The sequence below is a fragment of the Falco biarmicus genome, assembly GCF_023638135.1.
Source record: "Falco biarmicus isolate bFalBia1 chromosome 13 unlocalized genomic scaffold, bFalBia1.pri SUPER_13_unloc_4, whole genome shotgun sequence".
In the NCBI taxonomy this organism is placed as follows: domain Eukaryota; kingdom Metazoa; phylum Chordata; class Aves; order Falconiformes; family Falconidae; genus Falco; species Falco biarmicus.
Genome location: NW_026611659.1, coordinates 1 through 27,416, shown reverse-complemented (window position 1 = coordinate 27,416; position 27,416 = coordinate 1). Strand labels below are relative to the sequence as shown.

The window sequence follows — 27,416 nt, the reverse complement described above, 5'->3', positions numbered from 1 at the left end:
GCGCGGAGGATGAAGGGGCTCCTCGTCCAGGGGCTCTATGACCTAAAGTGGTGCTGTGGCACAACAGTGATGTCGTACGGTCCCATAACGTCACAGCAGACGGGAGAGGGCGGGCTGGGTTAAGGAAGCGCTGGTGTCCCCAGACCTGGCCCCAGCGGCGTGGTGACTGTTGTCATGGCAACAGGGCACCTGGTCACCGCCAGGGGCAGGCCACAAAACCAGGCTCGGGGGACTCGTTGCTACGGTAACGGGAGGACTAAGACTTCCTACGCCGCCACTCCGCCGCATCGCAACGTCACGGCCCTCCCGTAGCACCGGCAGCCTCCCCCGCCCCAGGCGGCCGCTGAGGGCTTGGCCACACTCAAGATGTCGCCCGGCGGACCCTGCGCTCCGGCCGGCACGGGGAGCGCCCCCACTTCCGGTGGGCGCCGGTAGCACTTCCGGCCGGCGCGGGTAGCACTTCCGGCCGGCGCGATGTCGCCAAGCGTGGCTGAGCTGCTGCTGCAGCGGCTGGAGCGGGAGGCAGCGGGGCCCGGCGCAGGCCTCTGTAGCCTGGAGACGGCCGCCGCGCTCGGCCTCGACCACCAGACGCTCGTGGGCGCCGTCAAGAGCCTCCAGGCGCTAGGGGAGGTGGGAGCGGCGGGGCGCTGGGGGGGGGGCGGGGGGTGTTGTGCAGGCTGACACCAGCCCTGGTGCTGGCCCCAGCCCTGTTACTGCCCTCGGCGCTCCCCCAGCCCCGGTACTGACCCTGGTACTTCCCCACGGCCCCGGTACTGGCCCCGGCCCCGGTACTGAGCCCGGTACTGGCCCCGGCCCCGGTACTGACCCTGGTGCTCCCCGCCCCGGTACTGGCCCCGGCCCCGTTACTGCCCCCGGCACTCCACATGCCCCGGTGCTTCCCCGGTTACCGACCCCGGCCCCACCGCCGGTGGTGCCCACAGGTGATCGAGGCTGAGGCGCGGGCAACGCGGCGGTGGGAGCTGAGCCCCGAGGGTGTGGAGGTGCTTCGGGACGGCAGCCCCGAGGTGCGGCTCTTTCGGAGCCTCCCGGCCGAGGGGCTGCCCCAGAGCGACGCCATGGTGAGCACTGGGGGGGCGGGGGCACCGGGGCTGGTGGAGGGCGGACCAGGTCTCTCACGGCCGCCCCGTCCCCGCAGAAGCTGCCCGGTGGCTCCGTGGGCTTTAGCAAGGCCATGGCAAACAAGTGGCTGCGCCTGGAGAAGGGGGCCCCTGGGGGCCCACGGGTCGTCCGAGCTGTGAGTGTCCCAGGGAGGGGGTCCTGGAGGGTCTGGGAGAGTCCCGGGAGGAGTGGATGGAGGTCCCGGTGGGACTGAGCAGGGGTCTCGTGGAGCTGGGAGTGTCCAAGGGGGGCTGGGCAGGGGTCCTAGGTGGGGGTCCCATGGAGTCAGAAGTATCCTGGGGGAGTGGATGGGGGGCCCAGGAGGGTGGACAAGGGTCCCATGGAGCCAAGAGTGTCCTGGAAGGGCTGGGCAGGGGTCCCAGGTGGCGCAGATGGGGTTCCATGGGCCCAGGAGTATCCTGGGGGGGCAGACAGGGATCCCCTGGAGTATTCTTGGGGGGGGACCAGCTGGGGGTCCCAGAAGGGTGGACAGGGGTCCCATGGAGCCAGGAGTGTCCAGGGGGATCTGGCCAAGGGCCATGGGGGGGCAGAGGGGGGCCCCCTGGAGCATCCCCGTGGGGGACAGGGTGGCCTTGCCAGGGTTGGGGCTGTCCCTGTCCTCAGGGCCCAGCCCCCAGGGAGTGGGGGTCTGCCCTGCACCCCCACACCCCACTGTGACGCACCCCCCCCCCGTGCCCCCCCGGTGCCGTGCAGGTGGCAGAGGTGCAGGACGGGGTGCAGGAGAGCTTGCAGCAGGTGCAGCGGGGGGAGGCTGAGAACCTGCCTGAGCGTGAGCGCACTGACCTCAAGAGGAGGAAGCTGCTGCTGGAAGTGTGAGCAGGGCGGGGGAGGGGCTTTGAGGGTGGGGGCAGGTTTGGGGGCACCCCCCTCACCCCTCCTCACCCCCCCCCCAGCACCCTGAAGTCCTACTGGATCCGCAAGGGCAGTGCTTTTAGCACCGCAGTAGCACGGCAGGAGACGGAGCTGACGCCAGAGATGATTGCTACGTGAGTCTGGGAGGTGGGGGGGCCACTGGCCCCACTGTGACCCCCTGACCTTGCCATGACCCCACTGTGACACACACCCCTGACCCCACTGTGACTCCTGACCCTGCCTTCAGGGGTTCCTGGCAGCAGCGTCCCTTCAAGCCCTACAACTTCTCGGCCCTGGGGCTGCCGCCTGCCTGCGGCCACCTCCACCCCCTGCTGAAGGTGCGCTCCCAGCTCCGCCAGATATTCCTGGAGATGGGGTGAGTGGGGGTCCCAGGGGGATCCCCTCGCCGGGAGGGGACATGGCCCCCCACTGACATTGTGGCCCACAGGTTCACAGAGATGCCCACCAACAATTTTGTGGAAAGTTCCTTCTGGAATTTTGATGCTCTGTTCCAGCCCCAGCAGCACCCAGCCCGCGACCAACATGACACCTTCTTCCTGCAAGGTGGGTACAGGGGAAGGGAGGGGGGGCACAGGGCCCCCCCCAAACCCCTGTGTCCCCCCACCTCCATGTCTGTGCCCCACCCCAGACCCCGCCAAGGCCCCTGAGCTGCCTGCCGGCTACACGGCCAAGGTGAAGAAGGTCCACTCGCAGGGAGGCTACGGCTCACAGGGGTGAGGATGAGACCCTGGGGCGGGGGCGAGTTGGGGGGTCTCTCCACCCATTCCCCTCCAAGCTGAGCTACCCTCCTTAGGTACAAGTATGAATGGCGGCTGGAGGAGGCGCGGAGGAACCTGCTGCGCACCCACACCACATCCACCAGCGCCCGCATGCTCTACCAGCTGGCCCGCCAGGTGGGATGGGTTTGGGGAGACGCATGGGAGGGAGTTTTGGGGTGGAGGGGCCCCCACCTGACCCCATTTTTCTTTTGCCACCCCCCAACCAGGAGAAGTTCTCTCCAGTGAAGTACTTCTCCATCGACCGGGTGTTCCGCAACGAGAGCTTAGATGCCACCCATCTGGCCGAGTTCCATCAGGTGGAAGGGGTGGTGGCTGACCGCGGCCTCACCCTTGGCCACCTCATGGGCATCCTCCGGCAGTTCTTCACCAAGCTGGGTACGGGGGCCACCAGGAGGGGCACGCAGGGGGTCCCCAGGACCCTCCCTCATCTCTCTCTTGTCCCCAGGCATCACCCAGCTGCGCTTCAAGCCAGCCTATAACCCCTACACAGAACCCAGCATGGAGGTGTTCAGCTATCATGAGGGTGAGGGGGTCCTCAGGGGTTTGTGTGGGTTGCCCTATAAGGTAGGGGGGTCCTGGGGATCTGCATGGTCCCCCAAAGGAGCCTCAGGTTCTGCATATGCACCCAAAGAATGGGGGGGACACCCCATGGTCTGCATCAGCCTCCACAGAGAGGGCGGGAACTGAGGTGACTTTTTTGGGGTGGCAGCTAGCTTAGCTTCATTCTCTTCCCTATGGGCTGGGGGGCTTTGGGGTGCCCCTGTGGGTTGGGGGTCAGCCTGGCCTCAGTCTTTTCCCTGGGGGGTGGGCTTTGGGGTACCCCTACGGAGGGGCTGTCTCTGGGGTCCCAATATGGGGTGGCCTGGTCTCGCTCTGAGGTGGGGGTTCTCTGGGGTGCCCCATGAGCAGGGCCTCTGCCTCACTGCCATGGGGCGGGGGCCCCCACCTCACCCCCCAGGCCTGAAGAAGTGGGTTGAGGTGGGAAACTCAGGGGTCTTCCGCCCTGAGCTGTTGCTGCCTATGGGGCTTCCCGAGAACGTCTCCGTCATCGCCTGGGGGCTCTCACTGGAACGGTGAGTTGGGGGGGGGAGGGTAGCCAGGGACCCCGGTGTGGCGAGGGGGCCACCCCTGCTGATCTCCTTTTCTCCTACCCCAGCCCCACCATGATCAAGTATGGCATCAACAACATTCGGGAGCTGGTGGGACACCGCGTCAACCTGCAGATGGTCTATGACAGCCCCCTGTGCCGCCTGGACGCCTAGTGTCCCTCCTCCCCGGGGGGCTGCCCCCTCAGTAAAGCCCCCTTTGCCCCACTGGCTCCCTGTGTCTGTGCTGGGGCAGGGCCCGCGCCTGGGGCTGCGGTCAGGGGGGCGGGGGGGGGGGGGGGGTAATGGGGTGCCTGTGCCCACAGGCTGCCGGCCCCGCGGCCCCAACACCGCGCCGCCGGGGTGCCCGGCCCACGCCAGGGCGGCTACCCACTTTTCACCCGGCTTCCCCCGGCCGCTGACGGCGCCCCCCGCCCGGTGTGCCTCCGTCTTACTGTCCCCGGCGTCATGGCGGCTCCTTCTCCTCAGCGCCCGGACCAGCTCTTCCCGCTTTTTTCCACGCAGCTTTTCATTGGCTATTCTCCGGTGCAGGCGGGCGCCGATTGGCTGGTGTAGGTGCCTGTCACGTGCCAGACCTCGCCCACCGTGTCCCCTCAGGGCTGTGAGGGGGTTCTGGGTCTCGTCTGTCCCTGCTGGGCTCCGGCTGCCGCCGGTCCCCGGGCCCCGCTCCACAGCTGCCCCCCGGCTCCCCAGTGCCGGCGGTGGAAGCCCCCCTGGGACCAGCATTATTGCAGCCCAACGTGGGCCCTGAGGGCCCCAGCCTCTGAGAGCTGCCTGTCCCCCATGTCACGGAAGGAGGGTGAGGGCCCTGAGCCAGAGCCGGAGGCAGGTGACAGCCTGTTCTTTGCTGGCTTGGGCAGGGATGAGCCCCCCAGTGAGGACCCTGACAGGTAACACATTTTCCACCCTCTGTTACCTCACAATTTTAACCTAAAGTAGAGAAGAAAGCACATATGGGAGTGACAGCCCCCACAGGGGTGTCCAGGGTGACACATGCATCTGCTTGTCCACGGGCCACCACCTTCCTCAACGGGATCCCCAGCGTTTCCCAATTAATGTGATCGACCGAGCCAGCCCTGTGGGGTTCGTGCCCCTGATGTGATAGGGTGCTGTGTTTTGGCCGAGGACGGAGGCGCAGCCCATGGCTACCCAGCCCGGCACAGAAGCAGCACTGGATGGCCAGGCCTCCCGCTACTTCACATCGCTGGATGCCAGCATTGGGGGCCTGCAGCAGCGTGCACAGCAGCTGATCGACAAGGTGAACGACAGCCGCAAAGAGGACCACACCATGATGAGCAGCTTCAGGGAGAGCCTGCTGCTGAAGGTGGGGGACTGGGAGTGGCAGGGGGCCTGCAAGCGCAGGGGGAGCAGTGGGCAAGGAGATGCTGACGACTGATGCCAGCTCCTAGCTGCCGAGCAAGGCTGCACGGCCATGCGGTCTCTGCTTGACATGTTTAATTGCGTTATTCCGCCCGAATTAGTGGCAGGCTGGGGGGCAGTGAGACAAGGTGCCACGGGGAGGGAGCGTGGTGTAAGCAGCCTCTCATAGGGCGACTGGCGCCAGCTGCAGAGCCTGGTGTGCCGTATGCACCGGTGCTCACTGCTGTGGCGGGGGGAGTACCCCCAGCCCCTTTGGGGGTGGCCGCAGCTGCCTCCGGCCCCGCTTTGGGGAGCGGAGGGGACGCCAGTGGCTCCCCCATGCCTGTGCAGCCGCTGGCTGCCCTCGGTGTCCTCGCCTGGCTGCACACCACACCGGACTTTGCTCCCACCGGTGTCCCTGCAGCCGGGGTGGGCCACGTCGGCAGGGCGGGAGGGGGTGCTCCCGCAGGCCCATGTGCAGATGGCAGCCCAGCCTTGGCAGCTGCGGCCCATGGTGACCTGGTGCTCAGTGGCTACTGCGGCCGGCGCTTCGGCTACTGTGGGTGCAGCTGGCAGCAGCAGCAGCCAAGCCAGGCCGGGAGCTGTGCCAGCCTGGGACAGCCGCAGCTGCCATCAGCCCTCCAGGGGACAGCAGTCGGGCGCTGGCTGTGCCAGCAGCGCTGCCCACTCCTGCACCCTGGCAAGAGCCATTTCTCCACCCCCCACCCCAACCCCCCCGCCTTTCCCACCCCGGCGCGGCAGGTCTCTGGCCTGGCGGAGCAGCTGGAGGAGCAGCTCTTCCACCTCTACGGCCTCCACAACGAGCTGATCCAGGAGCGGCTGCAGGAGCTGGAGGAGGTGATGGAGCGGGTAGGGCAGGCTGAGACGGAGCTCCGGCAGGTCTGCCGCACCGTGGAGGCTGCCTACCGTGACCTCTGTCTGCAGCCCGAGACGTGAACAGGACCCCAAAGCTGCAAGGGCCTCCCCCAAATCCGCAGGACACCCCTGCGGAAGCCCACCTGCCTCGCAAGTGTGTGTGTTGCTGCTGCACCAAGGCAGCTGCGAGCAGCAAAAGGGGATTTTGGCCCAAAAGGGCTTTTCCATTGGTGTTAAGTGTTCAGGTTTGACATGAATAAAAAGGAAAAAACCCAAAGGCCAAATCCAGGGGGGGCTGATACGGCTCCACTGCCTGCTCACAGAGGCAAACCCTGCTGCGTGCTGGAGCAGGGCCCCCTCCTGGTGATGGAACTGTGTCCTGGAGGCTTAATTAACGCTGACGAGGCTGGCTGGCAGGCACAGGGTGGCTTTTCCACCATTTATTGGTGAGTGTCCGCGAGGACGGCAAAGGCACCAAGGCAGTTCGCTGGCCAAGAGGCTCTGCAGCAAAGCCCAGCACAACCAAGCTGCTGGGTCTCATCGGTGACACCGAGTCCCATCAGCAACTGTGGGGCGGTTTGGTGAGACATTGTTCCATTGGTGACACTAGGTCCCGTTGGTGACACCAAATCTGGTCATTGGTGCCATCTCCTCATGTCCTTTCCCCACGGGTGACATCCTGGCCCCGCTGGCAGCAGTGTAAGACCAGTCACGCCACAGAGCGTCGCAGCCACATGCCGTTGGTGTGGTGCCGGGTGCCGTGTCCCCCCCGTTAGCCCCGCGGTGCTGGTGGCTTGCCAGGGCTGAAGGACTGGATGCCGGTGATGGCTCGGCCCAGGATTAGCGCATGGATGTCATGGGTGCCTGTGGGCAAGCAAGCAAGCAGCTAGGTCTTGAGGGGTGCCTGGTGGCAGCGGCGGGATCCCGTGTCCCCCCCCATACCGGCGTGGTGGTACCTTCATAGGTGTTGACGGCCTCCAGGTTCATCAGGTGCCGGATGACATGGTACTCATCGCACACGCCATTGCCCCCCAGCATATCCCGTGCCTCCCTGGCGATGGCCAGTGCCTTCCCACATGAGTTACGCTTCAGCATCGACACCATCTCAGGGGCCGCCCTGTGGGGACAGGGACGGTGACGCTGGCACCCTCGTGCCACCACCAGCAGCAGCTCCAGGTGTCCCCTCTGCCGTGGCTCCAGTTGTGGTACCCACCTTCCCTCGTCCTTGAGGCGGCCAAGGCGCAGGCAGGCCTGCAGCCCCAGGGCGATCTCTGTCACCATGTCCGCCAGCTTCTTCTGCACCAGCTGGTTGCGTGCCAGCGGACCCCCAAACTGGTTCCTGTGGCGGAGGGGAGGCTGTGAGGCAGGCAGGAACCCCCCTCCCTGCCCCAGGGGGGCACCATGCTGCCCCTGCATTACCTCTCGAGGACGTACTGCCGTGCCGTCTCCAGGCAGGCCTCGGCGGCACCCAGTGCACCCCAGGCGATGCCGTAACGGGCTTGGGTCAGGCAACCGAAGGGGCCCTAGGGTGAGTGGGCGTCACTGGGGTCCCCATCCAGCAGCAGGAGCCCCCGCCAGTGCCGCCCCCCTTGCTTACTGCCAAGCCAACAGCGTTGGGCAGGAGGTTTTCCTCTGGCACCTTTACGTCCTCCATCACGATCATGCCAGTGGCAGAGGCACGGAGCGAGAATTTGCCCTCGATTTTCGGGGTGCTGAGGCCGGGTGTCCCCCGCTCGATCAGGAACCCCCGCACCCGCCCATCCTCCTCGCACACTGCCCACACCACACACAGGTCGGCCACCGGCGCATTGGTGATCCTGGGGAGGGGGTCAGGGTGGGGGTCTGGGGGAGTCAGGGGTGTCCCCCATCCCCCTGGTGTGGGGCTCACCAGGTCTTGGTGCCCCGCAGCGTGTAGGTCTTGGTGCCAGGGTTGTAGCGCGCCCGCGTCTCCATGCGCCCCGGATCGCTCCCGTGGTTGGGCTCAGTCAGCCCGAAGCACCCCAGCAGCTCCCCCCGCGCTGGTGGGGGGCATCAGGGGGGGCCTTGGGACCCCCATGGCTCCCCTTGCCTGCCCCATGGCTGCCCCCACCTGCCCCATGGCCCACCCAGCCCAGGTCGCTCCTGTGGTTGGGCGCTGTCAGCAGCTCCCCCCATAGAAGGCAGTCAGGGGGACGCCATGCCCCCCCCTCCTGCCCTACAGACCCCCCCTGCCCCATAGACTCCTCTCCTGCCCCACAGCCCCCCATCCTTCCCCACAGACCACCCCACTTGACCCACAGCCCCCCCTTCCACCCCACAGTTCTCCCTCCTGTCCCACAGCCCCACCTCACTTGACCCACAGCCCCCCTCTCCTGCCTCGTAGCCCCCCCCCCCGCCCAACAGTACCCCACTTGACCCACAGCCCCCTCCTGCCCCACAGCCCTCCCCACCATGTGCCCCCCGTGGGGGTCTCACCCAGGGGGGGCAGGAAGCGGTCCCGCTGGGCAGGGGTCCCGTAGGCCAGGATGGGGTACATGACAAGGGAGGACTGGACGCTCAGCACCGAGCGGTAGCTGCTGTCCACACGCTCCAGCTCCCGCGCCACCAGCCCGTAGCCCACTGCTGTGGTGCCTGCGCAGCCGTATCCTGGGGGGGGAGGGGGGCACCCATGGGCAACCCAGGGGCAGCGTCACCCATGGGCACCCATGGGCATGGTGTCACCCACAGCCACCCATGGACATCCCGGGACAGTGACACCCACGGACACCCCAGGACAGCGTCACCCATGGGTGCCCACGGACAGTGTCACCCATGGACACCCAGCCACACCCTGGGGACAGTGTCACCCCCAGACCCCCCAGGACAATGTCATCCCACAGACAGTGTCACCCCAGGGACACCCCTTTCCCCCCAGGATGGGGTCACCCACAGGCCCCCCCCAGCCCCCCAACTCCAGCGGGCCCAGCTCCAGCCCCCAACCATGAGAGGACCCTGCCCCACCCCCCCCAACACCCCAAGGGGAACCACTGACCCCCCCCAGCCCCTCCAAACCCTCCTCCTGCCCCTCGGGCACCCCAGCCCCTCCTCAGGGGTCCCAACACCCCCCATGGCCCTCCCCAATAACACCCTGGGGACCCCTGGCACCCGGCACCCACCCACTGCAGCCCCCCCAGCTCCCTCTACCAAGGACCCTATGGCCCCCGCAAAGACTTCCCCCACCCTCTGGGGGATTGTCCCAGCCCCCCCATTATTCCCCACTCACCTTTGATGGTGGGGCCCAGCATCCCCAGTTCCCCCAGCTCGGTCACGATCTCCCGGTCAAACACTGTGGCGGGGGGGCAGGGGGGGGGGGGGGCACAGTGGGGTGTGAGTGTGGCCAAGCTGAGTGGGGGGCAGTGGGGACACCCCCTGGCTGGGGCTGGGGACTCCCCCCACCTCTGCCCCCAACCTTGGCCACCCAGGGAGGGAGCTCCAGGGGTGCTGGGGAGGATTAAGAGGTACAAGGGGAGAACTGGAGGGGCTGGGGGGATTAAGGGGTACAGAGGGGGTACTGGGGGATGCTGGGGGGGATTAAGGGGTACTGGGAGGTATTTTGGGGGTGCTGGGGGCATTTAGGTGGCACTGGAGAGGATTAAGGGGTAACAGGGTTGTTATAAGCAGGGTGCTGGGGGGAACTAAGGGGTATGGTACGGGGGGTATTGGAGGGGTCCTGGGTGTATTGGGGTGTACTGGGGGGCCTAAGGGGTACAGGGGTATTTGGGGGTGCTGGGGGGTTAAAGGCTACTGAGGTTATTGGGGGGCACTGGGGAGGATCAAGGGGTATTGGAGTATTTTGGGGGTGCTGTGGTGGATTATGGGGTGCATGTGGGTATTGGGGGGTGCTGTGGTGGATGAAGGGGTACAAGGGGGGTCCAGGGGGTGTCCTGGGAAGGATTAAGGGGTACTTGGAGGTTATCAGGGGGTGCTGGGGAGGTTTAAGGGGTACAGGGCTGTATTGGGGGGTGCTGGGGTGGATGAAGGGGTATGGGGGGTTATCAGGGGGCGCTAGGGAGGATTAAGGGGGTCCTGGGGAGGATTAAGGGGTACCGGTGGGATCCTGGGTGTATCTTAGCATGCTGGGGGCATCCCCGAGCCCCAGGGGATATTTGTTGGGGAGGGGGGTTACCTGGGTAACCAGTATGTGGGGGGGTCCAGGGGTCCCTGGGGTGTGGACACCAAGGGATGAGGGGGGGTGGCAGGGTTGGCGGGCCGGATGTTTTGGGGGGGGGGGGGGGTGTCGGGGGGTACCCTCGTGCCGGTTGGCGTGCAGCACGCGGGGCAGCAGCCGCTCCTCGCAGTACTTGCGCAGGGCATCGCGCAGCAGCCGCTCCTCGGGCTCCAGCAGCGCCTCCAGCCCCAGCGGGTCCCGCCAGTCGAAGAGGGCTGGGGCTGGGGGGGGGGCACGGGGAGGGTCAGCACCAGCCCCGCGGCTGACCCACACCTGCGCACCCCCCAACAACTAGGGGGGGGGAGGGCGGCGCTGGGGATGGTCCCGGTCTCACTCACCCGGCGGAGAGGGAGCCGTGCCCCCCCAGCGGACGCTGCTCCGGGCCAGGCGCAGCAGCGGGGCGGCGAATCGCAGCGCCATGGGGAGTCTGGGAGGGGGGTGGGAGCTGATCCGGGGACCCTCAGAGCCCTCATGCCCCCACCCCCCCCCGGGCCTCCCCGGGGACCCCCCCCCCACCCCCAGATTCCGGCCCCCCCGCACCGTACGAGCTCAGCGGTGGCGAACGGACCCGGAGGAACCCTGGGCCGTGACGTCACGGAGGTGGGGCGGGGGCGTGGCGAAGGGGCGTGGCTTTAACCCGCGCCTGCCCGGGCTGCGTTCGGAGCTGGGGGGTGGGCGGGCGCTCCGAGCTGCGGAACCCGCCACCCAGGGAGGCCGGGGGGGGGTGTCCCCAAAACTGCGGCCGCGGCGCGATGACGTATGTCGTGTCGTCCCCCAGCCCCCCCTCCCGTCCCCACGGAGGCAGCCGGGGGTCGGTGCTGTACAGGCTTTATTGGCCCCCGGGGTCCCCCCGGCCCCGGCCCCCCTGCCCCGGGGGGGGACGTTTGCATAGCGAGAACGGGGGTGTGTGTGTGTGTGTGTGATGATGTCACGGGGAGGTTGGTGATGTCACCTGCTTTGGCTAGAAGTGATGTCAGCTGCTGTCATGTGACATCACTGCAGACCTGGAAAGCGTCAGCCCCATCCTGGTGACCTCACGGCAATGACATCACCACCTGGCACCGATCATTGCCCGCCCCCCCACCCCCCTCCACTGTCACCACAGCTGTGACATCACCATTCCCACACCTTCAATGGCACCTTAGCTGTGACGTCACCATTCCTGCACCTTTGGTTACATCAGAGCTGAGACAGCAGCACCCTGTTACATCAGAGCTGTGACGTCATGACTCTTACACCATCAGCAACACCGTAACTGTGACATTGTCAATCCCATGCCACCAGCTGTGACATCACTCTCCCTTCCCAAGGGCCAGTGCCACGGTGATGTCACTGCTCCCCATCCCCCCTGTGACATCAGAGCTGTGCCCTCTCCCCTTCCACCCCACCTGTGACATCACCGCTGTGATATCACAGGGTAACAGCTGGGGGCAAACAGGAGACTGGGAGGGTGGGAATGACACCCAGGGGGCACCTGTCCGATGACATCACACCGGGGGGGGTGTCACAGTATTAACCCTTTGCATACGCAGGGAGGTGCTGGGGGGGCTGCTAGCCACGTCCCTGGCCGAGGTGGGGCGGGGGGACCCTGCATGCCTGGGCCCCCCCCCTTATTTACAGCCGCGGGGTCTGGTGGGGGGGGGGGGGGGCGGTCGAGCTCAGCGCCCGGGAGGGTCCCCATCCCCGGGGGCTGCCCCAGGTCCCACCACCACGATGGGCACTGGCCCCCCACCCCCCCTCCGAGCTTGCTCATGCTCCTGCACCGGGCTGAGCGCCTTGGGGGGGCCCCGCGGGGGTCTCTCGGATTCCTCCCCCCCGTGGGGGGCTGTCTCAACGCCGGGGGGGCCCCCCAGCAGCAACGGCAGCTCCTGGCGGCCCAGGCGGCGGGTAGGGGGCGCGGGGGGGGGTCCCTCGGCCGGGCTCTCCCCGTCCCACTCGGCCAGGCTTTGTAGCGGCGGTTCGGCCGGGAAGTCCTTGCGGGCGGCCTCCAGGCCGTGCTTGCGGGGTGGGGGTCCCGTCCCCTTCTCAGGGGGGCCCCGGCGGGTCAGGCGGGGGGACTCGGCCGCTTTCGGGTGCAGCTTGGCGGGGAAGGCGGGCGGCGAGGCGGCGGGGGGGGAGGGGGTGTGGGCCAGCGGCGAGAGGGGGATGCTGCCGGCCGACTTGCACCGGGCGGCCCGGTACTGGCGCTGCAGCTTCGGGGAGAGCCCTTGCAGCGAACTGGGCCGCAGGTGGGGCCCGGCCGGCGCCGGGGACGGCGGAGCGCTGGAGCCCGGAGAGCTGCTGGGCGGGGAGGCCCCTGCGGGGAACGAAGGTCAGGCCTGGCGGGGCCGAGCGAGGCCGAGGCAGCGGCCGCCCGGCCTCCCGCGTCCCTCCGCCGGCCCTCGCGGCTGCCGTAGCTCCGCCCCGCGGCCCCGCCCACCAGCGCAGCCCCGTTGCCTCGGCCCCGCCCATCCCATTGGCCTCGCCCCTTGGCCTTCGCCACGCTCCTTTCTCGTGACCACGCCCCCGTTGCCATAGCGGTGACCGTGTCCCCACCCCTTTCCCTTGTCCCCGCCCCTTCCCCTTGACCCCGCCCCCCGTTGCCATGGTGCCGCCTACCCGTCTCGGCGGCGCGCGGCGGGAGGGCGGGGTCCCGCGCGCGCGCGTGGGTAGGGGAGGCGGGCAGGCTGTCGGAGGAGGAGAGCGAGCGGCTCAGTGACGTCAGCGAGCGGCTCGTGTGCAGCAGCGAGGCCTGTCGGGCCAGGTGCCGGAAAAGCGCGCTGCGCCGCCTGCCGGCCGGGAGGACCATCACCATGGGGGTCTGCACACACCGGGCCGCCCCCTGGGCCCCCCGCTCCCACGCAGTTCCCCCAGTTCCCCTCCAAGTCCCTGCCCAGTTTCCCCCTCAGTTCACCTCCCTGTTCCTCCCAGTTCCCCCCCAGTTCCCACAGCTCCCCTCCCAGTTCCCCTAGTTTCCTCCCAGTCCCCCTAGTTGCCCACCAGTTCCCTCCCAGTTCCCCCTTACTCCCACCTAGTTCCTCCCCCCCCGGTTGCCCCCGTTCCCTCCCAGTTCCCCCCCAGTTCCCCCAGTTCCTCCCCTAGTTCCCCCCCACACTCCCCCTAGTTCCCTCCCAGTTCCCCCCCCAGTCCCACACAGTTCCCCCTCCCAGTCCCCACCTCTCATGGCCGCCCCCGGCGCCACCCCGGCGGTTCCTTCGTGCCATCTTGGCCCGGGCACTGCGGCGCCGCGCAGGGCCCAGGCGGATCGACGTGTTCTCCAGTGGCGTCGTTGTCACCAGCACCTTCGTCCCGCTCTGCACACATCGCGTCACCGCCCCGCCCTGCCACGCCCTGCCCCACCCCACCCTGCCCCACACCTCCCCAGCCCACCCATGGCCCATGACCCCACTGTGACCTCCTGTTAACCCCATGACCCAGCTGTGACCTGTGACCCCCCATCAACTTCTGAGCTCTATGACCTTTTGAGCACAAGCCCCCTGTGGTCCCGTGACCCCTTGTGACCCCTGACCTTGAGGATGAGCTCGACGACCTCGGTGTGCACCAGCCCGTGGACAGGCTCCCCGTTGACGTGGGTGATGAGGTCACCGGCGCAGAGCCCCGCCTCCTGCGCTGGGCCCCCCTCCTCCACGTGCTGCACCCACAAGGCACCATTACCCACAATGCATCAGGGCTGCCATGCCCCAGCACCCCCCCGTGTGCCCCCCGCCATGTCCCTCCGTGTCCCCATGTGACCCCTCAACCTACTGCATCCCCATGTAACTCCATGGCCCCATGTGACCCCCCAGCTGCCCATATCCCCATCACTCCATGACCCCCCACGTCCTCCCACAGCCCCGTCACACCCCAGCCCTCCATGTCCCCTCACATCTTCGCGTTACCCCCAGACCCCTTGTGTCCCCATGTCACCCTCCACGTCCCCCTCCATCCCTCCACATCCCCATGTCCCCCCACCACCACCACTCTGTGTCCCCATCTCACCCTGCAACCCCCATGTCCCCCCACATCTCATGTCCCTCCCTGCCGCCCCGTGTCCCCCCCACCCTGCTGACCCAGACTACATGGTGGACACTGTAGATGTCACTGTCCCCCAGGTAGACGCGGATGGCACGGAGGGTGAAGCCAAACTTCTTGCCAGGGCGGGGGATGGCAATGGGGGAGCGGGGGGCAGCCACTGCCGGGGCCAGCTCCCGGCCCGGGGACGAGTCCCGCGATGAGGGGTCCGAGGACAGTGACCGGGGGGACATGGGGCTGCCCAGGGGCGAGGAGCCAGGCGCCTCCCCTGCACGCCCAGCTGGCACCATGCGCACCCAGGGCCACAGGGACCCCCACCAGGGGACCCGTGTGACCAGGGACCTCCCCACCCACGTGACCCAGGGCGCCACCCAGGGGACCCAGAGGACCAGGCCCTCCCCCCCAAGGTATCCGGGTGACAGGGACCCCTGCCAGGGGACCCAGGGGTCCAGGGACCCCACCACCCAGGAGACCCAGGTGACCAGGGCCCCCCCCCCAAGGGACCCAGGTGATCGGGGGACCCACTGCCACCCCTTGCTGGCACCATGCTCACCAACCCGGGGACAGGGGCCCCCACCCAAGGGACCCGGGTGACCAGGCACCCCCCACCCATGGGGACCCAAGTGACCAGGGGACCTTCACACACAATGAACCCACGTGTCCAGGGACTCCCCACCCGAGGGACTCACATGACCAGGGACCCACCCTGCACTTGGGACCCAGGTGTTCACGGAGCCCCCTGCCACCCCTCACACTCAATCTTAGGGACCTGGACAGCAGGAGACCCCTACCACACCTGGGGACCCCTGCTGCTCACGGGGACCCAGGCACCCAGGCTGTCTACCAAGGTGAGGGGAGGTCCTGAGGGGATACTGGGGGCCTGGGGTGGGTTAGGGTCCCGGGAGGGGTCTGGGCTCCTGAGGTTGGGTCTGGGGTCCTGGGGCAGGGGGGGCTATAGGTTCCCAGGGGGTCTGGGGTCCCGGAGGTGACACCCACCGCTGGGGATGATGACAGAGAGGGCGGTGGCCGACGCTGACTTGGTGACTTTCCCGGGGCCGCGGGGGCTGCGCTTGTCACCCCCGCCCTCGGGGGCCACCCCTGGGTGCCGTGGCCGCCGCAGACCCAGCTCAGCCCTGGCAGGGGGCAGCTCCCCAGCCCGCGGCACTCGCTCCCCTGGCGGGGTTAGGCACCGGCTGGTGAGACCCCAGCTCTGGGGGACACCCCCCCCCCAGAAGACCCCAGCACCCAGCACTGACCTGGCTCCTCGCTGGCTCCATCTGTGGGTGCATCGCGGGGGGTGGGCCCATTGCGGGGGACTGGCCGCTCCTCGGGGGGGGGCCCGGGGCGCCCGGGTTCCAGCAGCGCTGAGAAGCGGCGACGGGCGCCCAGGGGGGGGCTCCCCTCACCCTCGGGGGGGGGGCCCTCCGCTGCCGGTGGGCGCTTCCTGGGGGGAGGCAGGTGTTTGGGGGGGGATGTCTGACCACTACACCCCCCATCTAGGTACCCAGGCATCCAGGCAGACCCCGGGATGACACACCCCCCCCAGGGACGCAGTGGGTGCTCACAGCTCGGGTGAGGCCGTACGCCAGCTGCGGTCACGGGCAAAGCCGTCGCGTCGCCCCTCGTCACGCGGACGCCCCTTGGGTGCCTTCGGCTCCTGCTGCTGCTGCGAGAGCTGCTCCAGGCTGCTGTACACCTGCGCAGTGGCACCCAGCGGCACCCATGGACACCCACCGGCACCAAACAGCACCCACCGGCACCCACACCCTGCGTGTGTCTCCCCGTACCTCCTGCCCCCCCCCTGCCTGGTCTCCCCTGTCCCCCCTCTCCCAGTCCCTGTGCCCCCCTGGACCCCTTGCGCCCTCCCAGACCCTCTGCCCCCCCCCGCCCGGTCCTTGTCTGTCCCCCCTGGACACCCCCCCCCCACCTTGCTGAAGCGGGGGGAGCACGATGAGAACTGCCGGATCTCCACAGGCTCATCCTCTGTCGTGTCCTCGTCCTCGTAGGAGGTGATGTGGGGGTAACGGTCCGAGCGTGCTGGGGGGGGCACGGGGGTCGGGGGGGGAGCACGGGGGGGGAGTCCCATAGGGTGACCCCCAGGGGTGAGGGACCTGTAGATTGGGTCCACTGCAGGGGGGGCTGTGGGGGGTCCCTGGGAGCACGAAGGGGGTAGAGGTTTCCCTGAGGGGGGTGTCTGGGGCTCGGGGGGGGGTGTCTGGGGGAGCAAGGGGGTGTCCCCTAAGAGGGGTCAGGCTGTCCTGGAGGGGTCCCGAGGTGTTCCAGGGAATGTGTCCCTTGGGAGGGGTCGTACGTGGTCCCGGGGGGTCCCTGGGGGAGGTTCATGTGGTGGTGTCAGGGTGGGGGTCCCAGAGGGGTCCCAAGGTGTTCCCGGGGGTGCCAGGTGGGGTGTCCCTTGGGGGGGCCTCCTGGGTGGTCCCAGGGTTGGTGTCCTGGAGGGGTTCCGAGGGGTTCCTGCGGGGGGTGCTGGGGGGGGAGGGGGGCGCCGAGGGGGGGGGGTCCAGGGGTCCCTCACTGTCGAAGTAGCTGGTGTCCTCCTCAGACTCCAGGTGCGGCACAAACTCGGCTTTCTGCCGCAGCAGCCCCGTCCAGTCCAGCGCCGCAAAGAAGCCGTGAGCCTTCACCTCCTGCGCCCCCCCTGCAGGGATGGGGAGGGGGTCAGAGGGGACAGCACCTGCGGGGGGGGCTGGGGGGTGGGGGGCGTCTCACCGGCCCCCAGGCGTCGCAGGGGGTCTGGCTGCAGGAGGCAGGAGATGAGGTGCTGGGCGTCGGGGGGCAGCGCCTCGTCCCCCTCTGGCCACAGGATCTCGTCTGGGGGGAGGACACAGACACGGAGGGGACACGAGGGGGCACGGGGGGACACGCGTGAGTGCAGGGACCCAGCTGCCAGCCCCATCACGGCCCTGTACGAGGGATGACCTGCCCTGTCCTCATGTCCCCAAGGTGACCTACTCCATCCCCCCATGTCCCCCTGCGTCCCCTGATCTGAGATGACCTGCTCTGTGTCCCACCCACCATGTCCCCCTCTGTTCCTCTGTGTCCCTATCCCCCTACCTGAGGTGTCCTGTCCTGCGTCCCCATGTCCCCCGTGTCTTCCTTGTGTCCCCATCCCAGAAATGTCCCCCCATGTCTCCCCCATGTCCCTGTCCCCACACCCAAGAAGTCCCTGTGTCCCCCACCATCTCCCCCTCTGTACCTGAGATGACCTGCCCCATGTCCCCATGTGTCCCCGTTTCCCCCGTGTCCTCGTTCCCCCTGTGTCCCCATCCCTGTACTCAAGATGACTTTCCCCATGTCCCCACGACCCCCCCATACCTAAAATGTCCTTTTTAGTGTCCCCCACCACGTGCCTCCACAGCCAAGATGACCTCCCTGTGTCCCCCCGTAGCCAAGAGGACCGCCCCTGTGTCCCCTCCATGTCCCTCCCGTAGTCAATATGTTCTCCCTGTGACCCCAACGTACCTGAGATGACCTCCCCTGTGTCCCCCACCATGTCTCCCCCCCATACCGGAGATGACCTGCCCCGTGTCCCCTCCACGTACCCGAGATGACCTCCCCTGTGTCCCCCACCGTGCACCCCACCGTATCCCCCTCCATACCCGAGATGACCTGCCCGAAGAGTTCCTCCGGGGTGTCCCCGAAGAAGGGGACACAGCCCACCAAGAACTCGTAGAGGACGATGCCCATGGCCCACCAGTCCACCGGCTTCCCGTAGCCCTGCCGCAGGATCACCTCGGGTGCGATGTACTCGGGAGTACCACACACCTGCGGGGAGGGGGCGTGTCAGCCACGCCCCACCACACCCCACCAGCCACGCCCAGCCACGCCCCACCAGCCTCACCCACCTGCTTGTCACGGAACTCCCGGGCGTCCTTCTCCATGTGGCCCTCGTAGAGGTTGGTGGTGAGGCTCATCAGCCCCATCTTGGAGAGCCCGAAGTCCGTCAGCTTCACGTGGCCCAGCGAGGTGATCAACAGGCTGCAGGGACCCGGGTGTCCGGTGGGGACCCAGGTGGACGGGACCCCCCCCGGGCCCCCCCTCGCTCCCCCCGTACTTGTCAGGCTTGAGGTCGCGGTGGACGATGCCGTAGTTGTGCAGGTACTCGAGGGCCAGGACAGTCTCAGCGAAGTAAAGCCGAGCCAGCTCCAGCGGCAGGGCCCCGATGTGCTTCAGCAGCGTGGCACAGTCCCCACCTTCCGGGGGACACGAGGGGACATGGGGGGACGTGGGAGGGATGTGGGAGGGACACAGGAGGAACACAGGGGAATACAGAGGGACACGGGGGGACATGGCAGGGACACAGAGGGACATGGGAGGGCAGGGGTGACACAGGAGGGACACAGAAGGGACACAAAGGGACATGGGGGGGACACAGAGGGACATGGGGGGGACACAGAAGGGCAGGGGGGGACACGGACACAGGAGAGCAGGGGTGACATGGGAGGGAGACAGGGGGATACGGAGGGACACAGGAGGGTACGGGGACACAGGAGGGACATGGGAGGGATGCAGGGACAAAGGGGGACACAGAAGGACAGGAGGGACATGGGGGAACGCAAGAGGGCAAGAGGGATGTAGGAGGGGCACAGAGGGACATGGGGGGACATGGGAGGAACATAGAGTGACAAAGGGGGACACAGGGTCATGGGAAAGCAGAGGGGACATGGAGGGACACGGGAGTGATGGGAGAGGGACACAAGCGGGACACGGGGGGGACCCAGCAGGGCACATCACAGCATCACCTGCCACCACCCAGCACGTCCCAGCAGGACACCAGGCGCTCACCCAGACATAAAGCACCATGCCAGGGTGTGAAAACACCCCAGTGTGACACAAACCACCCTGTCGTGACACAAACCACCCTGTCGTGACCCAGAACACCCCACACTGCACCACTCAGCCCTGTATCTCAATGCCCAGCTCCGTGTTGTGATACCTGGCCCCATATCATGACACACAGCCCTGTACTGTGATGCCCGGCTCCACATTGTACCATCTGGCACTGCACCACGATGCCCAGCCCATATCACAACACCGGCCTTCTATCACGATGCCTGTGCCTGTATTGTGGCACCTAGACCTGTATCGTGATGCCCAGACCCATACCACAACACCCAGCCCTCTATCATGATGCTCAGCTCTCTATCATGATGCCCAGACCCGTACTGTGATGCCCAGACCCATATCACAACACCCAGCCCTATACCACAACATCCAGCTCACTATCGTGATGTCCAGGCCTGTGTTGTGGCACTCAGACCTGTATTGCGATGCCCAGAGCCACACCAAAACGCCCAGCTCTCTATTGCAACACCCCACCACCTATCACAACACCACTCCATATTGCGACATGCATCCCTGTATCGCGACACCCCGTCGGCCCACCTTCAACGTACTCCATGACCATGCAGAGGTGGCGGCGGGTCTGGAAGGAGCAGAACATGCTCACGACGAAGGGGTTCTCAGCGAAGGTGAGGATGTCGCGCTCCACGAATGCCTGCTCCACCTGGTTGCGCAGCAGCAGGTTCTGCTTGTTGATCTTCTTCATGGCGAAGCGCTGGCGCGTGGCCGTGTGCCGCACCAGGTACACCGCCCTGCCAGCACAGCTGCATGTCACGCTGTGCCGCGGACCCCCCACGGGGACGTCCCCCACCCAGGGACCCCGTCCCCGCCAGGGACCCTGGGGTCCACAGCTGCTCACCCGTAGGCACCGTTGCTGATGAGTTTGATGGTCTCAAAGTCGCCTTCACCCGGTGGCTTCTTGGCTCTGGGGACGGTGCTGCGGCCCTGGGGGGACACAGGGACATGGGGGAACACGGGGCGACGCAGGGAGGGGTGCAGGGACCCTGGCCCAGCCCCCACCTCAGCCCCCTCCTCGAGATCCGGCGTGTTGCTCCCGCCACTGTCGGGCTCCTCCAGGTGCACCACATCTGTGGGGACATGGGGTGTCACACATGTGCGGGGACACGGGGTGCCACACATGTGCACCCCCAGTGCATGGCATGCATGCACCCGCCATGCACACTCCCACACCCCTGCACATCCCCCGTGAGCAAGCTCCATGTGACCCATGCAGGCACCCCCCTTGCACGCTCCCGCACGCACATGCATGCCTCTTGCGTGCTCTCACACACATGTGCAGACCCCATACCACCCCGTGCCCACACCCTCCCGTGCAAGGCCTCATGCATACACGCTCCCACATGCACATGCATGCCCCTTGCACACATGTGCCTGCCCCTTGCGCACTCCCACACACATGTACCTGCCCCTTGCATGCTCCCACACACGTGTGCAGACCCCACACACCCTCCATGCACACATCCTCCCATACAAAGACCCACATGTGCATGCTCCAACACATGTGCGTGCCCCTTGCACGCTCCCATACGTGAGTGCATGCCCCTACAGGTGTGTGCAAATCCCATGCCCGCCCTGTGGCCACTCGCACACGCATATACCGGGGAAGGGGTCCCGTGCCAGCCCCAGCTGGCCGATGATGTAGCGGGGGATGTCGGCCTTTAGCAGCCCCTCGCGGGCCTGGCCCTCCGCTGCTGCCAGCAGCTGGTAGAACTCGGCTGGGTCGAATTCCTGTGCCGACACGCCCCGGCACGCATGTGCAGGGGGGACACGCATCGTCACACGTGTGCACGCAGGGACACGCGCCACCATGGTGCAATGCTCCAGCAGACAGCGGGGTGGGGGGGGACACATGTGCGGGTGCGCATAGGTCTGCACATGCATGAGAGCATGTTCGAGAGTGTGAGCGCATGTGTGTGCACGCACACGTGTGCACTAGGACACGCATGCACACGTGTGTTTGAGCCCAAATACATGCCTGTACCAACGTACAGAGCATGTGGGAGAGCACACGTGCCTGCGTGCGCTGTCATGGGCAGGGGCACACGCGTGTGCCCCACTGTGTGTCGTCATGTCGTCGTCCCCGTCCCCCGTCCCGTCCCCCCCCCGCCCCGGTCCCCCCACCCCCTCTTTGTCTCGGTGGTCCCCAGGATGCGCTATTGCCGTGGCACTGCCCCGGGCAACATGGCTGTCACCATGGCAACAACAGCCCTGCTTCCTCATTGGCTGTGTGCAGGGATTGGCCAGGGCGTTGTCAGGGTGACCGGAAGGGCTTCGTCTGATTGGACAGTTGGGATGGTGCAAAATGGGATGGGGGGGGATGCTGGGGGCGCTGCACAGGGCCGGATGCCTGGGTGCCCGGGGGAGGGGGTCCCAGGGGGACTCACCAGGCACTCCAGCAGCCGGGCGGGGCGGGAGATGATGATGAGGAGCTTCTTCACCAGCTGGGTGATGAAGGCCACCTCCTCTGACTCTGAGCGCTCATAGGCCTAGGGGGATGTTGAAGGGACGGGGGTCAGGGGTTCCCCAGGGGACTTACATGGGGTTGTGGGGAATCCCTTGCACACTGGGGGGTCCCCTTGGGTCTCATTGGATTCAGCAGGGTCCCACTGGGTCCCTGGGGGGTCCTGTTGGGTCCCAATGGGTGCCCTTGGGTGCTGAGGGCTCCCATTGGGTGCTGTATGGCCCTGGTGGGCCCCCATTTGGTGTCGAGGGTGCCATCGGGCCCCATCGGGACCTACTGGGTGTTGCTGGGACCCATTGGGTGCCATTGGGACTGTTAGGTCCCTTGGGTCCCTGTTGGGTGTCACTGAGCCTCTCTGGGCTCCACTGGGTACCATTGGGTACCACTGGGTCTTGTTGGGCCCTGTTGGGTCCCATTGGGTCCTGTTGGAACCTGCTGGGTGCCATTGGGTCCCACTGGGTCCTGTTGGCCCCTGTTGGGTGCCATTGGGTCCTGTTGGACCCTGCTGGGTGCCATTGGGTTCCACTGGGCCCTTTTGGGTGCCCTTGGGTCCCATTGGGTCCCGTTGGGTCCCATTGGGTGCCTGTTGAGTCCTGTTGGGGGCCCTGGGGTCCCATTGGGTCCCGTTGGGTGCTATGGCTCACATCCTGCAGCAGGCGCTCCATGTTCTCTTGCAGCTCATAGAAGTAGCCAGCGGTGATGAGGCCGTGCCGGGCCTTGGCCAAGCAGTCACGTGCCAGCTCGACCAGCTGGTGCTGAATGAAGCTGAGGGCGCCATCAGCCAGCGGCGTCCCCCCGGGGCCACAGCCCCGCACGAACTCCTCCAGCCGCTCCTCCATCTGTGCCGTCGCCTGCGGGACCCGAGATTGGCTGCCTACAGCTCCCGACACCCCCACAGACCCCCTAAGGTCCCCCCAAGACCCCAAACCCTCTCCAGTGCCCCACAACCACCCCAGAGCTGTCACTCCTCCCCTCCAGCACCCTCAGAGCCCCCCTGATCCCTTATAGATAACACGCGCCCCTCAAGGCACCCATAACCATACCAGGACCCCCCCCAGACCCTATATCCTCCAGCACCCATTAGCTGCCTGACACCCCCCCAGAGCTGTTCCACAACGCCCCAACCCCTATAGCCACCCCCCAAGCCTCCCCCAAGACCCCATGTCTGCCCCCAGCTCCCCACATTGCCCCCAGCCCCACCCACCCCCCCAGCCCTACCTTGGGGAACCGCTCCTTGTAGACATGGTTCATCATCACGATCTCGTTGTCGTGGGATGAGGGTGAGCGCCCGGGACTGTGAGGGGAGGGCACTGATGGCACCCAGGAGACCCACAGTGCTTCTCCCCCAGCGTTCCCCCCACCGCTGGCACCTGTGTGACCCCCAGCATTCCTCCATGGCAGCCCGACAGTGTCCCCATCCCACCTCCTTGATGTCCCATGGCCAGAGTGTCCCTGCCATCCTGATGTCCCCCCACCCCATGGCACCCTCGTGGTCCCCCCCGGCTCTGGACACCCAGATTCATGGTGTCCCCACCCCTTACAGTGCCCCCAAAGCCCTGCCCCCCCCCCCCCAGCCCTAAGGTGTCCCCAAAGCCTTGGTGTGCCTTGGTCCAACTCCATGGTGACCCCCATCCTCCTGGCGCCCCAATTCCCCCACGGGACCCCCAAACCCCTGATCCACCCCCAGGCAATTGGGGTCTCCAGCCCCGCTGCAGAGTCCAGCCCTACCTGAGGCTGCGGGAGCGGGGCCGCGGGGTCGGCCCCCCCCGGGCCCCCCCATCCTCCTCGGCCAGGCTCTCGGAGCTGCCGAAGTGGCGGGAGAGGAAGCGCAGCTCCTCCGGCGTTGGCTGCGCCGGCAGCTGGTGCAGGCGCTCCTGCGACGAGCACGAGGACTGCGCGCCCGCGTCACCACCTCCGACCCCGCGGACCCCTGCCACCCCCAGGGACCCCCCCCCCTGCACCCTGCCAGGACCCATCGCCACCCACAGCAACCCAATGACCCCCATGGACCCCTCACGGACCCCCCACCAGTGGACCACCCCCACCAGGACCTACTGCCACCCACAGTGACCTGCTGAACCCCATGGACCCCACCATAAACACCTCCGGACCCCCAGGGGACCCCCCCAAAGACCTATAGCCACGCACAGTAGCCACTGACCCCCATGGACACCCGCTCATGACACCCCATGGGGACCACTGGCCACCCACTGACCCCGCCCCACACATACCCCATCCGTGGGACCCACATCTAACCCCACAACCAGCCAGCTAGACCCCTGACCACCACCCACAGCGACCACCCCCTCAGCCACCTCCCCACCATGGGAGGGGGGGGCACCTATGTGTGTCCCCTGGAGATGGGGGGTGGGCTCTGAGACCCCCGACTCACCGAGACGGTGGAGCTGGGGGTGTTGGTGCCATAGCCAGAGGAAGGCAGCGAGGCCAGTGACCATCGGCGCCCATCAGCACTGTGGTGGGGGGAGCACAGGGTGTCAGGGGTCCCAGGCACCTGGATAACCCCCCCATCACCACCCATCCCTGTGGGTGCCCCCCCAGGCCGTGTGAGCCCCCTTACCGGCGGGAGGAGGCAAGGAGAAGTGGCTGGGTTGCTGGGCGAGAAGTTGCGGGGACTGTCCAGGGGGCTGCTGCCTGTGAGGGGTGGGGGGAAACACCGGGGGGGACACACACAACATGGGGGTGACATCCTACCTCCACCCCACCCTGACACCCCCACCCTGCCGAGGACCCCACCCACAAGGGCTAAATGGATGTCACCCCACTCACACCCCCCAGGGGAAAAGGGGGGACTCCAGGGGCTGGAGGGGGGTTTTATGGGTTGGGGGGGGGGGGGGGGCTATAGGTACCAGGGAGGCGGGGGGGCAACTGGGCCTGGGGAGGGCCTATGAGTCCCTGGGGGGGTCTCCATGTGTGTCTGGGGGGGAGGGGGTCTTGCGGCCTGAGAGGGGCAATGGGTCCCTTGGGGGGGGTGACAGCAGTTTGGGCGGGGCCTTGCAGAGGGGGCCTATGGATCCCTGGGTGCTTACAGGCACCTTTGGGGGTCTCGGGGGGGATTTGGGGGGTCCCATGGCCTTGGGAGGGGATTGGGGACAGTGGGGGAAATTTGGGACGGGGGGCTGGGGGGCACCGGGGGCGATGCATGTCTCACCGATATGTCCAGGCAGAGGTGAGTGGGGTCGCGGGAGGGTGGGGGAGGTGCTGGTCAGGATCAGGCTCTTCCGGTTGCTTGTGCGGCAGCTGGGGGGGTCATGGGGGTCATGGGAGAGGGGCTGGAACCCCACCCCCCCAACGCATGTCCTCGCACCCAAATGCTCTTACCACACTTAAAGGTACTCCCAGGGGGGCACTCATAGCCCCCCCCCCTCCCCCCAAAGTGGGTGCAGGGATGGGAGGGGGCAGGGGGACTCTGTCCATGGTGGGGGGAACATGGGGCTGGGCATGGAGGATGAAAGGGGAGGATGAGGAAGGAGGGCTGGGGATGAAGGAGGATGGAGGAGATGAAGGGTGAGGATGAAGATGAGAGGACAAGGATGAAGGAGTGATGAGGATGAGGACGGGGGGGATGAGGATGAAGATGGAGGGGGATGAAGGCTGGGGATGAGGCTGGAGGGGGGATGAGGATGAAGATGGAGGAGGATGAAGGCTTGGGATGAGGATGGAGGGGGGATGAGGATGAAGATGGAGGGGGATGAAGGCCGGGGATGAGGATGGAGGGGGGATGAGGATGAAGATGGAGGAGGATGAAGGCTTGGGATGAGGCTGGAGGGGGGATGAGGATGAAGATGGAGGGGGATGAAGGCTGGGGATGAGGCTGGAGGGGGGGATGAGGATGAAGATGGAGGGGGATGAAGGCCGGGGATGAGGATGGAGGGGGGATAAGGAAGAAGATGGAGGGGGATGAAGGCTGGGGATGAGGCTGGAGGGGGGATGAGGATGAAGATGGAGGGGGATGAAGGCTGGGGATGAGGATGGAGGGGGGATGAGGATGAAGATGGAGGGGGATGAAGGCTGGGGATGAGGATGGAGGGGGGATGTCTGGGTAAGGAGGACAGGGAAGGAACGGAGGCCGACGATGAGGATGGTGCGGGGAGGAAGGCCACGGCCACGGTTACCTCTTGGTACGGCGGAACATGCTGCTGCCCACCAGGATCGGCATCGGGGGTGGGGGGGGGGGGGCGAGAGCCGGGGGGAGCCGGGGGCTCCGGGGCGGCGGCGGCGCCTCGGCAGGGGGGGGGAGGGGGGGGGGGGAGAGGAACACGGCGGCGGCGGCTGCAATGGGCGGGGCCGGGGCGGGGCCGGGGCGGGGCCGGGGGGCAAGGGGGGGGGGGCGGGGGCGGGGGGGTCCTCACCTGCTGCTTTTCCGAGGTAGCGGCAGCTCCTTCTGCAAAACAGGGCAGGGGGTGGGGGGGCGGCACGGACTCCCCCCCAACCCCCCGGGCGGCAGCGCCCCCCGGGCCTTGGGGGCAAGACAGGTGCTGGCTCCATCCCCCCCCCCCGCTCATGTCTGATGCCCCCCCAGATCCGGCTGCCCCGGACACCCCCGGCCCTGCAGCACCCCCCCGCCCGGCCCTGCCCTGTGCACCCCCTCCCCGGTACCGACCCCCGCCCCAGTACCGACATCCCCTCCCCCGAGTTACCGACAGTCCCCCCCGGCACCGACGCGTTCCCCCCGGTACCGATTTCCCACCCCCGCTACCTGCAGCCGCCGGCGGCGAATCACACCCGAATCATCCATGGCGCTGCCGGTGCGGGGGGGGTCCTCCCCCCCCCCGCCCCCCGCGCCCCCGGTGCCCGCAGCCCCCCCCCCCCTCAGCCGCCCGCCGCCATCCTCCGCCGTGCGGGACCCCCGGGAACGCCCCGCCCCCAGCTCCGCCCCGCCCCGCCCTGCCGGGGGGACCCAAGCGTCCGGGGGGTGGGAGCATGGGGGGGGGGAGCAGGGGGGGGCGGCCGGCCCCACCCCGGGGGGGTTTAACCCCTGCGGTGCTGCGACCCCCACCCCCGCCTCTGTCCGTGGTGCTGAACCGGCCGCACTCGCGGCCGCCGCAGTCCCCCCACCAACAGGAAGGGGGGGGGTCAACCCTCCCCCCCCCGTGTCCGCGTCCCCCCCGTGTCCGCCCCCCCTCCCCCAATAATTTCAGGGCAATACCGCAGCGCTCCCCCCGCCACGAGCCCCTCCCGCATCATGAGTGACATCATGGCACCGCAACACCATAAAAACGTGGCCAAAAGAGGAAGGAGGGGTGCTCGGGGCCCCCAGTGCCCCCCCTGCGCCCCCCCCCCCCCGGATTAGACCCCTAATCCCCCGGGATTGAGGTCACGGCCAGTTCCAGGCGCCTGGCCAGGACTGATTAACGCAGGGGTGCATGACACGGGCTGGACACCTGGGTTTGCTTCCATCTCGGGGGGGGGGGGGGGGGGGGGGGGGGGCACGGCATGAACATGGGGGGGGGGTCACAACACCCACTCCCCCCGAGCCAGGGAGCTCCAAGTACCCCCTGCCCCAAACTGCAGCACAGCAGGGCCTGTGCACCGCCCCCCCCCCCACCCCACAGACCCTCCAACAGCTACAGGCACCCCCTGCCCCCCCTTCAATTGACACACCCCCCCCCAAATGTACAGGTGGAATAAATCGCCCCCCCCCCCCAAAACAACAAAAAAAGGGGATTTGGGGTTTTTTAACCAATCTTTGTTAAAAAATACACACTTGCTTTATTGGGGGGGTG

General features: G+C 67.3%; 4 protein-coding genes across 5 annotated transcripts; 2 read left to right on the top strand and 2 right to left on the bottom strand.

Moving 5' to 3' along the window:
- Window positions 1–438: 438 nt before the first annotated feature.
- Window positions 439–4,105, top strand: FARSA (phenylalanyl-tRNA synthetase subunit alpha). Its single transcript, XM_056325934.1, has 13 exons — window positions 439–630; window positions 942–1,079; window positions 1,157–1,255; window positions 1,834–1,952; window positions 2,034–2,126; window positions 2,240–2,368; window positions 2,441–2,556; window positions 2,642–2,726; window positions 2,807–2,906; window positions 2,999–3,167; window positions 3,238–3,315; window positions 3,751–3,865; window positions 3,949–4,105. Exons 1-13 carry the CDS (start codon window positions 475–477, stop codon window positions 4,052–4,054), a joined length of 1,503 nt encoding a protein of 500 aa, XP_056181909.1. The 5' UTR covers window positions 439–474; the 3' UTR covers window positions 4,055–4,105.
- An 864-nt stretch (window positions 4,106–4,969) lies between these two features.
- On the top strand, window positions 4,970–6,417 carry SYCE2 (synaptonemal complex central element protein 2). The gene is made up of 2 exons (XM_056325938.1): window positions 4,970–5,222; window positions 6,020–6,417. Exons 1-2 carry the CDS (start codon window positions 5,040–5,042, stop codon window positions 6,212–6,214), a joined length of 378 nt encoding a protein of 125 aa, XP_056181913.1. The 5' UTR covers window positions 4,970–5,039; the 3' UTR covers window positions 6,215–6,417.
- A 127-nt stretch (window positions 6,418–6,544) lies between these two features.
- GCDH (glutaryl-CoA dehydrogenase) lies at window positions 6,545–10,975 on the bottom strand. 2 transcript variants are annotated; one of them, XM_056325936.1, is made up of 11 exons: window positions 10,865–10,975; window positions 10,658–10,746; window positions 10,400–10,540; window positions 9,375–9,437; window positions 8,588–8,758; window positions 8,022–8,151; window positions 7,731–7,950; window positions 7,553–7,656; window positions 7,347–7,472; window positions 7,090–7,250; window positions 6,545–6,997 (listed from the first exon to the last, which is right to left on the bottom strand). In XM_056325936.1, exons 2-11 carry the CDS (start codon window positions 10,737–10,739, stop codon window positions 6,906–6,908), a joined length of 1,290 nt encoding a protein of 429 aa, XP_056181911.1. In that variant the 5' UTR covers window positions 10,740–10,746; window positions 10,865–10,975; the 3' UTR covers window positions 6,545–6,905. The 2 variants fall into 2 exon arrangements, with proteins under 2 accessions (XP_056181911.1, XP_056181910.1); XM_056325935.1 differs by having other exon boundaries at window positions 10,860–10,935.
- Window positions 10,976–11,111: 136 nt separating this feature from the next.
- Window positions 11,112–25,892, bottom strand: MAST1 (microtubule associated serine/threonine kinase 1). The gene is given in 27 exon segments (XM_056325933.1): window positions 11,112–12,615; window positions 12,918–13,087; window positions 13,476–13,612; window positions 13,828–13,950; window positions 14,369–14,598; window positions 15,327–15,503; window positions 15,587–15,774; window positions 15,896–16,026; window positions 16,258–16,367; window positions 16,864–16,986; window positions 17,058–17,159; window positions 17,948–18,113; window positions 18,194–18,326; window positions 18,403–18,541; window positions 19,734–19,942; window positions 20,050–20,135; window positions 20,211–20,278; window positions 20,810–20,939; window positions 21,596–21,697; window positions 22,317–22,523; window positions 22,891–22,966; window positions 23,401–23,564; window positions 24,065–24,143; window positions 24,251–24,274; window positions 24,276–24,324; window positions 24,842–24,930; window positions 25,806–25,892. Coding segments are annotated over 27 exon segments (3,894 nt in total). The 5' UTR covers window positions 25,850–25,892; the 3' UTR covers window positions 11,112–11,977.
- Between the last annotated feature and the right edge of the window lie 1,524 nt (window positions 25,893–27,416).

What these genes read in the sequence shown, in the direction of transcription:
- SYCE2 (XM_056325938.1), top strand. Translation starts at nt 5,040, where the DNA reads ATGGCTACCCAGCCCGGCACAGAAGCAGCACTGGATGGCCAGGCCTCC. An exon ending in GGGAGAGCCTGCTGCTGAAG is followed by an intron (nt 5,223 to 6,019) that starts GTGGGGGACTGG and finishes CCGGCGCGGCAG; the next exon opens with GTCTCTGGCCTGGCGGAGCA.
- FARSA (XM_056325934.1), top strand. Translation starts at nt 475, where the DNA reads ATGTCGCCAAGCGTGGCTGAGCTGCTGCTGCAGCGGCTGGAGCGGGAG. An exon ending in ACGCCAGAGATGATTGCTAC is followed by an intron (nt 2,127 to 2,239) that starts GTGAGTCTGGGA and finishes CCCTGCCTTCAG; the next exon opens with GGGTTCCTGGCAGCAGCGTC. An exon ending in GGAGGCTACGGCTCACAGGG is followed by an intron (nt 2,727 to 2,806) that starts GTGAGGATGAGA and finishes TACCCTCCTTAG; the next exon opens with GTACAAGTATGAATGGCGGC.
- GCDH (XM_056325936.1), bottom strand. Translation starts at nt 10,739, where the DNA reads ATGGCGCTGCGATTCGCCGCCCCGCTGCTGCGCCTGGCCCGGAGCAGC. An exon ending in CACGGCTCCCTCTCCGCCGG is followed by an intron (nt 10,541 to 10,657) that starts GTGAGTGAGACC and finishes CCCCCCCCCCAG; the next exon opens with CCCCAGCCCTCTTCGACTGG. An exon ending in CCGCTTCCTGCCCCCCCTGG is followed by an intron (nt 8,152 to 8,587) that starts GTGAGACCCCCA and finishes GCCCCCCACCAG; the next exon opens with CGCGGGGGGAGCTGCTGGGG.